General features: G+C 41.8%; 2 protein-coding genes across 8 annotated transcripts in view; one reads left to right on the top strand and one right to left on the bottom strand.

Moving 5' to 3' along the window:
* Positions 1–4,214, top strand: part of toc (toucan) — a 71,841-nt gene extending 67,627 nt beyond the window's left edge. For all 6 annotated transcript variants that reach the window (XM_046618600.2, XM_046618597.2, XM_046618601.2 and 3 more), the window contains one exon: positions 582–4,214. In XM_046618600.2, coding sequence (XP_046474556.1) covers positions 582–1,759 — 1,178 coding nt within the window. In that variant the 3' untranslated portion in view covers positions 1,760–4,214. The remainder of the gene's footprint in view (positions 1–581) is intronic.
* Positions 4,215–4,548: 334 nt separating this feature from the next.
* LOC124215334 (Acyl-CoA synthetase family member 2) lies at positions 4,549–12,991 on the bottom strand. 2 transcript variants are annotated; one of them, XM_046618603.2, is made up of 8 exons: positions 12,684–12,991; positions 12,032–12,560; positions 9,981–10,164; positions 8,844–9,056; positions 8,642–8,776; positions 6,977–7,090; positions 6,318–6,554; positions 4,549–5,984 (listed from the first exon to the last, which is right to left on the bottom strand). In XM_046618603.2, exons 1-8 carry the CDS (start codon positions 12,769–12,771, stop codon positions 5,682–5,684), a joined length of 1,803 nt encoding a protein of 600 aa, XP_046474559.1. In that variant the 5' UTR covers positions 12,772–12,991; the 3' UTR covers positions 4,549–5,681. The 2 variants fall into 2 exon arrangements, with proteins under 2 accessions (XP_046474559.1, XP_046474560.1); XM_046618604.2 differs by having other exon boundaries at positions 12,032–12,557.
* Positions 12,992–13,734: the final 743 nt, after the last annotated feature.

The following is a 13,734-nucleotide window of genomic DNA, read 5'->3' as shown; positions in this document are numbered from 1 at the left end:
ACAATTTATTGATTGCAATTTTTCACGAGTTTGTAATGATTTGTCATTTTTGATGGATAGAGTTAAGACAGCCGGCTTATGCGGTCAGCAATGTAAAAACGTCGTCGTCGATTGCAGAACGTAAATTTACCAATTGCAGCATTTTGGAACAGTGCCATAAGACTTCTAACGATTTTACAACGACGACGAAGATCATGAATGATTTCAAAGTAAAATTCTCTCACATTTTATGATATTCAAGTTTGTTCAAAATTTAAACTATGCATTAGTAAATTCCGTACCAAATTTCTAGATATTGAATCTTATAGGAAACAATTTATTGATAACTTCTGGACATTATTATTATTCAAATTTGATTTTCTTATCATCTTCATTGTGGTTGATTTTTTCAGATTTTTATCCAATCACAAAGTATTTAATACCGTCGGCGAGACTCACTTTTGGTTGAGAATGCTCAACTCCCAATACATCCCTAATCGCATCGCGAAAGATTTCTTACGAACTCTAAGCTTTCAAATATCACCCCTTATTCCTGCCAGGCTAAAACGGATCTAATAACTCTGTGATTTCCGATTTCCCAGTGGAATCCCGGCACGCTCAGCGACTTACGGAGATGGAATCAGCGCTGCAAGACGAGCGCGAAAAGTGCGAAGCCCGTCTTCAGGACACCCTTAACAACTCAACCAAGGAGTTGAAGTCGACGATAGCCCGCCTGCGGACAGAACACGAGGCGGATCTGGTGCGACGAGAGGCTGCGACGGAGCGAAGATCGGCGGTCCACGATCAGGGAGCAGCGCTGAGAGCGGAGGCGGATTCCCTGCGAACGGTGCTCGAGTTGCGGAGCCAGGAGATCGCGGCGCTACGAGCTGAGAACGACAACCTGCGCCGAGAAGTGGAGGTGAAGGAGGCGCTCGAGGTAAAGGTGGTAGCACTGGAGGCGCGGAGCGAAGACCTGCGCGCGCAGCTCCAGAGGAAGGAAACTTTCGAGCGTCAGTTATCGCACGAGAACAAGGTGCTGCTGGAGTCGTTCCACCAGGAATCGAAGCAGAACAAGCGGCTCTCGCAGCACAACGAGGAGCTGCAATGGCGGCTGCGTCAGAACAACGAGGTGGTCACGGTGCTGGCGAATCAGTTGGCGGCCCCGCCGCAACGTCTGACGAGATCGTTGGGCCCCGAGCACACGAGCCTCTCCCATTCGCTCGATGACTCGCCGCCAGCCTCGCCGATGGTAAAGTCGATGGTGGAGAAGAGCGACTCGGTATCCTGGACACTGGAGATCGAGGAGTCCCCCGAGGCGATGGCCTCCCGTTTGCTGCGGCGCTCCGGGTCGAGCCGCGGCATCAGTCCCAGCGACTCAAGGCCCAAAAGGCCCCGGCAGCCGTCCTCGTCCTCGCCCGTCACAGCCGCCACCGTTTCCCGACAGAGTTCGCTGCGCGCGACGAATCCTCAGCGAGCCGTTGTCCTCAGGGCTAGGTCGAAGAGCGTTTCCATCGGCGACAACGGGCCCCAGGACGCTTGGGCCTCGCCTGGATTCACATCGACACCGTCCGCCGCACGAAGAAGACCCAGAAGCGATCCCGCCGCTAATACCGCTGTTGTTAACCAGGAACCGAGCCCCGGTCTAAGGCCCCAGGAGGCCGGTGGCGAAGCGATGATATCCGAGGAGACATCGGCGTCCAGCAGCGAAGACGAATCCTCGGCCAGCAGCGACATTCCACGACTAGCGATGGAACTATCATGGAGCGAATCGGAGGGTTGACGTATCGCCCCCGACGCCTGCTGCGGCTGGAGGAGGACCAAGAGCCTCTAAGACTTTCGACTGTACCTATTACACATCGTACGAACACGTGTGAAGGATCTTGAATTTTTTTCTCGTTTTCTTTTATTGTTATTACACTGGTTTTCGTTTGTTTTTTTTTTTTTTACATTTTTTTATTTTATTTTTTACCTACACGAATCGCCCTGCAAGGTTAAAAACTAGTGACAATTTACTGTTGGGATTTTTTTTTTTACTTCTCCTTATCGTCAAGTTTTCTTTTTACTTTTTTTTTTTTTTGTTTTGTTTTTTCTTTAATTCGTTTTTCTTTTTATAAATTCACTCCGTTTTTTGGCATTTTACGGATGGTTATATATTATAATATGCCTAAAAGATGCAGGGTTTTTCTCTCCTGTGGTGCGAAGCTAGGAAGAGAAGGATTCGGTACGTGATTTTAAAACACGGTTCGATTAACGCTGCAGGCAAAGGGTGAAAAAGGATGCAGGTGTATATGTAAAAATCGATGGAACTGGGACGAGGTGACAATGATAAATATATGTGAAATAAAAATTGTGAGAGACGAGCGGTGGGGAATCCAGTATTATATAGTTGTCTATATATATTTACAGATAATTATTAACGATTATTGTCATTGTTATTATTATTATTATTATTATTATTATTATTAACAATTACGCTGCTACACTTATTATGATATACTCGATAAACGAAATATTATCGTTGTTGTTCTTATTATTATTATTATTATTATTACTATTATAACGAGAAGCAGAAGAGGTGAAACAAAAAATGAAATTTGATAGTAATACAAAAAACAATCTGCATGTAGCTGTTTTACGTTTGATAATAATGATATATATATATAGGTATACTTATTAACATTGCGTTGCTGTTGAGTATACAAGGTGAGATTATGTAATAACTTGGACCAAAAATAATAACCCTTTGGATCAGGGGATTTCCTGATCCAGTTAGAAGCGACGTCTGTTTAGTGATGAAAGCTATGTTTGCCACTTTATACCCAATTAACTGATCCTTGGAAAGAAGGATCTGTTTGCACTTAGAAAAAGGGTGTAAGAACGATTAATTCTGCAGCTTCGTCGCCGATATTGCGAGTTGTTCTTTTATCCTGCGATTCGATCATAGGCCAATCGAGCAGAACGGTGAGGTTGTTATTAACGATCGAGCAATTATTTCAGTGTAAAAATGATGATTCGAATTACGTTGACAAAAGTGGCAAATTAGCCGAAATGCGAAGATATGCAAAATCGTGTTACGCGTATGTTCAGGATACGTAATACCGATCGTGTATGTAACTGTAATTATTATATACTCAGATGAAATGCAAGTCCTAGCTCTGTGATTGCAGCTCGTTAACTGTACATAACGTAACTCGCCATTTCTCGACTACGTACGATTTTTCTTTTTTAATTTCGAAACTGTTTGAATTAAATTTCCCGTGTCCGCAAAGTGTAAAAATTTCGCAAACTATCGAGTCGACGACGTTTAGTTTTTTTTTTTTTTTAATTTTTTTTTTTTTATTTGTTCTAAAGATTTTAAACGCTCTACGGATGGGATTTATTCTTGGACAAGTTTCTAAAACCGTTGTCGAATATAAACGAGATTCGTTTGATGGAAAATCATTGACCATTTCGTGAATGTGAATGTTTTAATTTTTTATAGTGTCTTCAAAAAAATTTTGACCATCCTGTACAATTGTAGCCTTTGAAGATAAATTAAACAAAGAAGAAAAAGAAAAGAAAAAAAAAAAACTTATCGCGGCATCGTTCACACGTCGTGTAGAAATGACCCTCGACTAATAGCTGTGTAACTTCACGTCGGAAACTTGTTTTCTGAAGTTATATGTATAAATACGATAACATTTTGAGTGGCTGCAGCTGATTAATATGTATACATGGGTATATATTAATTATCACGTGTACCGTGTGAAACTAGCAAGAATATCATGTCATTGATTTATTTATTCACGTTATCTGTTGTGTATTCATCAAAATCGTGAGAAAGAAAAATGTTGTTGTACCGTTTTGCGAAATTCCATCGTTTTCTATATTTTCCATAATCAATATTAGGGAGTTCGCCAAGAGTTCCGAGGCGCGAATCAGCCAAAGAGAATTGATTATATGTTATACGTTTAACGGTATGATTTCATAAATTTCCCAGCGTTTTCCCATATATATTAGCGTATGTGCACACAAATATAGTATATGTATAATGGTTGATTGATTATTAAAATGATTCCTTTTCATCGTCAAAAAGTAAAAGAGAGAGATAATGAAAAAGGCGGAAATAAAGAATAATAAAAGGTAACTTAAGTTAATTATTTGTATCTTTTGTACAAAGCCATGGATATGCATATACTACATAGTACGTAAGAACATTAAAGGTTTAAAATTTAAAAAAAAAAAATTGAAAAGAACCGATGTCTTAGCGATTAAGAAGGATATTACGAAGAAATAAAATAGAATTGATTAAATATAAAATGCAACACACGTATAAAGTTGTAGCTGAAGTTTGTATGACGAAGAGCTATTATAATAATAGCGAAATATTTGTAGTTTTGAAGTTAACTAAGATTTTCATCGAAGTCAATGATGACGAGGAGGGATGAAAAAAGAAAGAAAAAACAAAAAAAAAACAAACATAACAAAGAAACACGCATGGAGAAAAAGAAAATGATAATTCTCTCCTTCACTTATATATATATATAATATAATGTTGGACAAATTTATTCTATTCTCTATTTACCAAATAAAAAAGATACCTTCAACTATTACCACAAGTTCAATACATGATGCTACAAATTGAAGAAAAAGAATTACAATAATAATGTGTCTTGCTAGTCAATAACTACCTTCCGCGCCTTTTCCTCAATAATTTATTGTTAGTTCAATTATACGTACGAGTGAATTTTCATTACTGTATACTCGAGCAAGTTTTCCATCATCTAACGATAAAAACCAAAATCAAGCTCGGACTCGAATGTCACAAGTTGACTTGCTTTTCTATTACGAAACCTAGTCACGCACCTACTTCTGACTCTGACATCACGTGCCGAAGATACCACGCTCTCTACGTCGCTTGCATATGCGATACGCACTCGTACGCACCCACGCACGTGAGTTATACCAGCAGTACGTTCCATAATTCACGAATGGAATATTTCGGTGGATTATCGTCGTTGTTGTGAATTCACGGCGGGTCAACAAAAAGATCTGTTTTCCTGTTCCAAGCTCCGTTTATTACTGCTTTTTGATAGACAAAAAAATATATACATTACATATGGAAACACTTACACCAGATAATACACTGAGAGAAATTTTTAGTTCCGGTTACCGCTCGGTACTTAACTATTTTCATTTTTTACCACAATCAAAAAATATAGTTATAGGTAGAAAATGAAAATTAGTTTTCTAGCTGTTACCAGAAGGTCTAGTATCCGTTACTATTCTTTCCCATTCGTTCACTGTTACTAGATTTTCTTGTAACTGTTGCGAAAACTTAGCGCTTGTGCAACAATAAATTGACGTTAAAGCCTTATTCGACTAAAAAAGTAGAGTAATAGTCACAAACTGATTTTGCGCTGCAATTACCAAAAAAAGATCGACAATAACGCAAAATGTTTACGCGTACCTCGTTTTTCGTAATTCTAACAATATTCAAACAGTTTTTTTAACCATACCTGTTTTACCGAATTTTTCTAGTTACTACAGCAAATGAAATTTTTCTCAGTGTAGAAAAATTCTTAACTTTACAAGTACATTATGTTCCATGTAGGTAAATATACCGATGAAATGGAAACTTGCGACAATATGTGTAGCGGGAAAATCAGCAGAAATTGTGTGTAAAAAAACAAGTAGATCTTCGAGTGCCGACAAGTTTGCCCTTAGCTGACATCTGGCTTTTTCGGCACGATGCCATCTGCTTCCAGGGTCTCTCTGAGGACGTGCTTCTTGATTTTTCCGCTGGTCGTTTTCGGGAATTCCTCGGTCAAATGGACGTATCTCGGAATCTTGAAGTGCGCTATTCTCCCCCTTCCGTATTCCTTGATGTCCTGAGGCGTCAGGCCGACAACACCCGGCTTCATGCGAACGCAGGCGCAGACATCCTCGCCAAGACGGTCGTCATGAACTCCGAAGACATGGGCCTCCAAGACTGCCGGATGGGTCTCGAGGAACTCTTCAATCTCCTGCAAGAGTTTAATCTTCAATCCCAGCGAAGAATCGTGCACGAATCGGGAAAAGTCTGTCAGCAAATTACGGAACAACGCTGGAGCATTGCTTAAGCGAAACTGTTTCCCAATTCGTAATCCGGAAATGAACTTTGGTGAAGCGCGACAAATCGGGCGCGGTTCGCATTCGAAACAGCGATCGAGCGTTGCCGGTGCTCACACTGTATCGGTATCGTTCGGGTTCATCGATTATGGGTGCTTTGCGACATAAATAAAATATCACTCCGTAGCACCACGCAAAGGCTTTCCAAACCCACATGCATCAAAACTCTGCAGACGCTGGCTACGCACCTTCGGAAATATGTTTTCACCGCCCCTGATCAGCATGTCCTTGAGCCTGCCGATGATCCGACCGTAGCCATCCGGCCGCAGAACAAACTGATCCCCCGTTTTCAGCCAGCCGTCATCGGTCTTGGTCTTCCTGGTGTTCTCCTCGTCTCCCCAGTAACCGATCATCGTATGATAGCCGCGAGTCCAGAGTTCTCCGGGTGTTCCGAAAGGAACGGGAACTCCATTCTCGTCGACCACCTGCGGTGCAAGGTACATATGGTCACGTGTGCACGACGTAAACACTGCAAGACCGGTTATTCACCAGCAAACTATTTGAACCAAGATCGATTTTCCAATTTCGCACATTCCTATCATTATTCTGTCGTTTCTGCTTTTCCGTTTTCTTTCTAATTTTCAATTCGAGTTTTGAGAATGATAAATTAACGCGGTCTATGCTGTCAGCATGCAAATTCAGATGATTACAACGTACGTCCACACGGAGTTATGAATGAAAAGCCAAAAAAATAGCGATCTTTACTCACGGTCAATGACTATGATTACACGAAATTCGTCACCGTCCTGCTGTTTAGCGAGCTCAAGTTCAAATGTGTGTTTGAGCAGTTGTCAAATACTCAAATCTATAGGTTCCTTTTTTTCTATTCGAAGCGCAGTATATTCACCTGGACTTCGGTATGATCCGATAAGTATCCAACGGTCGTTTCGGCAATTTCTCTGGGCGTGTTCAGCAGCGTCTGGAAGTTCATGCAAGTGGTCTCGGACAATCCGTATATCGACTGTAATTAGAGAGAAGAAGAAAAGTCGTCAGTCCGACGATTAGACGGATCTAAATCCGTGTTAATGTTATTTTTCGAATCGTTAAAATTGGTGTGGCGATTTACAGATGAAGAAGTTCCGCGGCACGTGCTCAGCCTGCGGGCTGCTTATTACGCAACAAATGTTTTCATTGCCGCGTTTTAAAAAGACTGGCGCTTCGGCAATTTGAGTCAATGCAAACCGATGTAAAAGCAAGTCCAAAATAGCATCTCAAGGCTGCCAGCCTCGTTAGGCGGTCGCCGCAGCTTCGCTACCAATTCCTACATCTTCACTATTTTCATATTATCAGTCTTCTGCGCGTTTGGTAGACCTCGGAGTCGATTGAACTAATTTTAACCTAAATGGTCAATGTCATGCCGCAGACCACTAACTGGCCCTTGAATTCACTCTCTAACGAATTCGTCGACTATTACTTTCATTCGTAATTGGCCATACATCGAGCGATACTATGTGCATACACTTTATTAGCAAAGCCGGAAGTGGTCCGCGAAGTCGTCCTTCACATTCGCGGTATCGGAGAATCATCAGTTTCCGATGGTTCCGAAGTAACCAAATGATTTCCCCGGTTCAATGGCTTCCTTTGAATTTCAATCTTTCAACTCGCGGAGAACGAACAAGAACCAAGAGCGAGTATCGCATCTTAACGTGCAGAAGAGACCCGGTAATTTAAATGTTTCCGTTTGGTTGGTGTCAGACAAAGTTCCCATTGAGTGAATACTTAAGTGACGAAATTTTTGCCAAGTCTTATAATATTTCAGTAAATCTGCAGTTAACCCAGCAAACGGAAGTCAGTTTCCCAGACTGGGGAATAAATATTTATTTGATCATTTTTGAACAGTTCTGATCATGCTTCCGGTATCCTGACTTTAACCATCTCACCTGCTAGGTAGATGTGCAAACACCGTTGACCTGCAAAGAACCAATCACCTCGGGTAAAAATTTGCATTCATGAATCAATTTATCGAGCGCCCACGGGTCTCACCGCATCGATGCTCCATGTGTGGGAGGACTGTTACGCAGCCTCTACACACACGCGCATGCGATGCTCTTGCTTACCAGGCAGCCGCGGGTTGTTCGACTCCGATGCATCCCGCTTCCCGCGAAAGATCTTCGCATAGATAGGAATGAATGACCGAGTCAGTGGCCTCGCCCTACCACACGTCGACCCCTTTCCTCATTGCCGACTCTAACCGGCGTTACTTTTGCCACATAACCACTTCAAAGTGGACGCCGTAAGGCCACGTGCACCTCCGAGGTAAGTGCCACGCTGCTGACGAGATAAGGGCCCGATGCTTTCATCGTTCGGGGCAGGTAATTAGAATCGGGACCTTTTTACAGATCGACCTTTTAACTCCTTCAGCTCGCGAGGCTTGGAGTTCGAGAAGAAACAGAATTGATCCGAGCTCCCATGAATGGGATTCGTTCACGTTCGGAAGCATATTATGTCCACGTGAAACCAGATCGAGCAGCGAAACGGCGAGGCGACACTAATGTGTAAGTCTCTTACCTACCTTCATGAAGTCAAACCCGAAAGTTTCTCTAGCTCTCCTGAAGAGGTCCGGCGATGCTGGAGAGCCGCCGGTCAGACCGATCGAAATCTCGCCAATTGGAGCCTTCAGCTCTTGCTGCGTGCTCACTAAATCCACCTGAAACAATCGGGTTAATGCGTTGCCGTTCCCTACGCACCGAATTATTCTCCTACTTTCGCCTTACCCACATCGTAGGAGTTCCGTATATCACTGTACATTTCTCTCTGGCAATGGCATTCACCGATTCCTTAGAGTTGAAGGATTGTCCAGCAAGGATGACCGTCGCTCCACATTGTAGACTCGTCACTTGTCCCATGTTCAGAGCAAACGCATGGAAATACGGAACGTTCAGACAGATCTTATGGTGCCTGTCATTGAGCCTAAACCTCTCAACAGCCTACGCAAGAAATAAAACGAGAAGTTTACGATGATACCGTGATTAGGTTTATTCTTCATACCTGGAAACCGGGTTTGACTTGAATTTGGGACCTGTGATCTTTCCATCAGAGATTCACATGGCCAACGAAATTATCGCTCAATTTGCAGTTGTACGAAACGAAAATGTAAATAATGTAAATCAGTACTAGGTATAATATCCATGAGCTGTCAATCAACGCGGCGACGGTACAAAACATCGTTTTCACATTTTGGCGGAAAAATAAAACACTGCCGATGTCCACTAGAAATGTATCACGAGCTGGAGAAAATGCGCTACGTCATGTATGTAGATCTCTACGTTAATTATAAAGGTGAACGATACCATCGTTATCAGCGCACAATGATAATTACCGTGATAATTCCGAGTTCTGAAAAACATTGAGAAGTTACTCTTACGAGGTCAGCATGCGCAGGCTGTTGCGATAAAAGCACGAAACGACCAAGTTTTCACCTTCCGTGTGCAGATCTACTTTTGCAACTGGTTCTACTGCGATAATTGTTGTGTGAAGAAAAAATGGACTCTTGTCTGATCCGTCCTTATTTCTTTGTTTAATTTTTTTAACTCTGCCTGCACGATAGCTATAATGTGCGGATCTGCATGTTAGACCGTTTAAATGCATGACAGAAGTGCAGAATTTGCCTCGATGTACCGTGACGACTGATTTTGTAAAAGGTCAAAACGGTCGCCAAACGTAGCTTGACGCGTCATCGCAATTTTCATTCATTCTTTCTTTGCCGTCAGTTCTATACGATGCAGTGGTTCGGTGAAAAAGGACGCAATGAAAGTCAAAGTTACGAGTTACCAGGTGAGTAAGCATATCGCTAATGCCTCGAAACGCGTCTAAAAATTATCCTCTCCCAATGAAGCACCCCCCAATCTCACCTGCCTGGAATTGTTTACGTATGATCTGTGGGCCACCTCGGGAGCTTTCGGTCGTCCAGTGGTACCGGAAGTGAATTGAATAACCATGCCGCTCCCGGGAGAGATTTCACCCTGTTCAGCACCGATGGCTTCCACTTCAATGCTGCTGGCCAGGGACTCGACGTCGACGAATCTCCTGGTGCCACTGTGATGGATGACATTTTTTAGGAAAAATTAATTAAAATCCACTCACGAACGTTAGTGTCGAGTGTTATTTTTTACATCTATATGCAATCTGCGAGTATAATTTGAACGAATAATTTTTCGTACTTTTTTTTCTTTGAAGTATATTTACTCTTCCGCAGTGATCACAGAGCTTGATTAACTTCGGCCGTCCCGTTTGTCCATTAGATAAATTAAACTATGCGCGGTTAATGACGTACTGAAAGCAGAGAAAAAAAAACTCAATCACGACTGCCTGAATTCAGACACGCATTTCACGAGGTAACTAGGCTGAATATTAAAATCCAACCTCTCATCTCGATACGAATCGATTTCTTTGAAACAGTGTCTACCAAACTAATTTATAATTAAACAGCTGCGACGAGTAGTAGGGGAAAGAAATTACAATACATTTTCCTATGCATCGCAACGTTTCTTTCACGCCTGCTCAATCGTTACGGGAATTGAATCGAACCGAAAAACTTTATTTGCATCATGACATTGATATTCTTTACAAAGACTGACGGTCAGTCGCGCAGGGAATACGGGATGGAAATTACTGGACCATAAAGTTATGCACCTCTAATTTCTTTTTCATAAAAGATAAACCGTCCCTCCCATACGTTTGACGTAAGTCATCATTTATTCTCGGTTTTGGTTCTACTGTTACTACATGGTTCACCGATTCAGTTTCGTTCAACATTTTTCGTGAGATATTAGTTGATTGACTCAATCCACTGATTATTGGGCTAAGGCTCCTGATGTTTGATAAAATTTAGGGGAGAATCCCTGACAAGTACGCGAAGTACTGAAAAATTGTCGGATATTAGAAACACCGTTTATTGCAAAAAAGCTTATCTAAGCGCAAAGCAGGTGAACGCTAACCGGAAGGTGCCCAACGCCTACCTTGACCTCTCTAATATATGGGTATTAAGTCGGTATACATCAACTGCTTATTTGTCGATACGAGTAAAAATTACTTGATAAAAATAGACGCTGTTTTTCCGATAATTTAAATTTAACGCATTTTCGTGTAGCCATCTCTTTGGCAGGGAATTAATCCTAGTTAACGCCAAATATACTGTGAAGTGGACTGGATCCCATTTGATATTTACCTTAAATAAATATCGATCAAAACCTGGTGCCGCTGAACACCGCAATTGTAAGCTAAAAGCCGAAAGGCTATAAAAGAATGAGATAATGAAGCTGCTACGAATCTAAATTGCGTGCGATTTTCTGAACTACGCGTAGACGAGAAAAAAAAAACAAATTTCGTCGCTATGAATTCTGCCTTCAAGTATAACGCGTATTGTACATATACTCATCAAATTCAAACATATTCTGCTGAATCGTAATTATAAACTCCTCAAGTCGCAACGCTTAGTGTTTAACCTATTTTACACACATTAAAATGCGTCAGTTAAGAATCTATCTTTCAACACATCGCACACGCCAGGTTATTTGAAAAGTTTACATGCTAGATCGACAACGGCCTAATACTTCCAAGTTTAAGATGGAGATTCATGTCAAGTTTGGATATAATGTGATGAAATCTGTATAACACACGGCCAAATCGCTTCGCGATAAGCGCGACTGGGCTTCGATGACATCTTTTATTATCACACAATGTTACATAAGATCAGTGAACAGCCGAAAATTTTGATAAACAGAAACGACAAATAAAGACGTTATACTCAAACTCGTAAATATTTCCATTCCTGCAGCAAAATGTTATTCGAACGGCAATTTTATCACACTCGAGATAAGCTAATTGGACGTTAATCGTCGAACAGACCTTATGTATAGTGGAAACCACATGTAGGTACGAAGCATCGTGAATATATACCTACCTGACGTGCTTATCACCGACTATAACGATGTGTTCCAGACTTGGACATTGACTCTTCGCCCTGAGTAGCATTTCCGGATAATTCTGAGTCTTGAAACTATCCGCTGCAACGACAGCCCTGGTCCCGACTTTGTTGATGCCGTATATCAGCTCGTTCAGCTGATCCGCAGGGTTCATTCCGACCACCTTGAATCCAGCCCTGGCAATGGCCAAGAAAGCCACGCTCCACTCGATGGAATTGGGGCTCCAAATTCCAACTCTGTCACCCCTCTTCAAGCCCAGCTTTTTCAACCCTGCGGCAAATTTGTCGGCCCTTTTTCGAGCCTCCGAAAATGTCATCCGCATGTTTTGATGGACCGATACAACGCTTTCTCTGTTAGGAAATCTCTCTGCTGCCACGTCGAGCAGCTGGCCCACTGTTTTCTCGAGCAACGGATAGGAGCCAGGATTCGATATGTAAGAGGTTCCATTTTCGCCGGAAGCTGACGTCGATCGACATCGTCTGCTCGGTGATTTCTTCCACGCGTCTGCTACGTTTGAAAAGGAATGAAAATAACTGATAATCCGAGACGGCGATCCATCACCTTGGCTTGTAATAGATAGCACGATCGCCTTATCCAACAATACAAGTCGGAGAGGCTTGTTAAGCTTACCAAAAGAAACTGCGGAGATGAAGCCTGACCTGGAGTCAAACCTTGTGTTACCAAATGCCTTTGGAATACTGGCTCTTAATCGTATCATAACTATTTCGAGTCTCACAGTAAATGAGCAAAAACTGATACGACAACTGCACGGTTGAAGCAACCTGGTGTATCAAAACTTATCGCGTACCGTCTAGTATTGCACTGTTCGTCTATAGAAATAAGAATGACAACATCGATGCATGAAAATGCGAAATAAAAGTAGGGAAGGGGAGGCGTCAGAAATCCCTATTTGGACTGACGAGTGTATCGTATCGTCTCTAGGACTTATCAAACGAGCTGGGCAGTAAAAAACTTTGTGGAGGTGCAACCAATGTCGAGCGATAAACTCTGGCCGTTAGATAACACTGATACCCGTACCAAGAATGTTGGTTCGCCTACTTCCTACGATTCCTGCTATCCTGATGCTTGATGTATATTTATGTCGAAGGAGAACTAAGTAGACGATATTTTCTTGTTACTTGGCAGTTGGCAGATATTTTCGATGTTGAAACGTAAGACGGTTCTTGGTAAAATTTTTTCTTACAAATCGGATTCGACGTTAGTAATCTTTAATTACAACGTGATACTTTTTTATACCAACTCACGTTTCACGTCGAGAATATATTGGCCAATTGTTATTTATACGGTGTTCCTCAAACGTATTAAAAATAAAAATGAATGATAAGATACTGGAGAAAATCCTTGCATGCCAGGGAAACTACCGGACATTCAAAACATATTACTCGTTTTTATTCGGCTCTGCTTCTTCAATTTTTATTATTTTATTGACATTACACGATTTGTGTAACAGAGTTACAACTTCAGTCTGAACAAACTTGCGAATTAGTTTGGCAACTTCGAGCGTGGAATATGGGAGGCAGCCGTGAACTCTTCCATTACAATACGATGACAAACTGTTAGATCATGCACCTTGTAAACCAAGTGGTAAATGGGCCAAAACCTTGAATCTAAGTGGTAGGTTTCATTTGTGACCGTCAACCGGAAAGTATTGATTATTGAT

The sequence above is a fragment of the Neodiprion pinetum genome, chromosome 3 (assembly GCF_021155775.2).
Source record: "Neodiprion pinetum isolate iyNeoPine1 chromosome 3, iyNeoPine1.2, whole genome shotgun sequence".
Lineage (NCBI taxonomy): Eukaryota > Metazoa > Arthropoda > Insecta > Hymenoptera > Diprionidae > Neodiprion > Neodiprion pinetum.
Note: the sequence above shows the minus strand (reverse complement) of the source record. Positions and strands in the feature narration are given on the sequence as shown.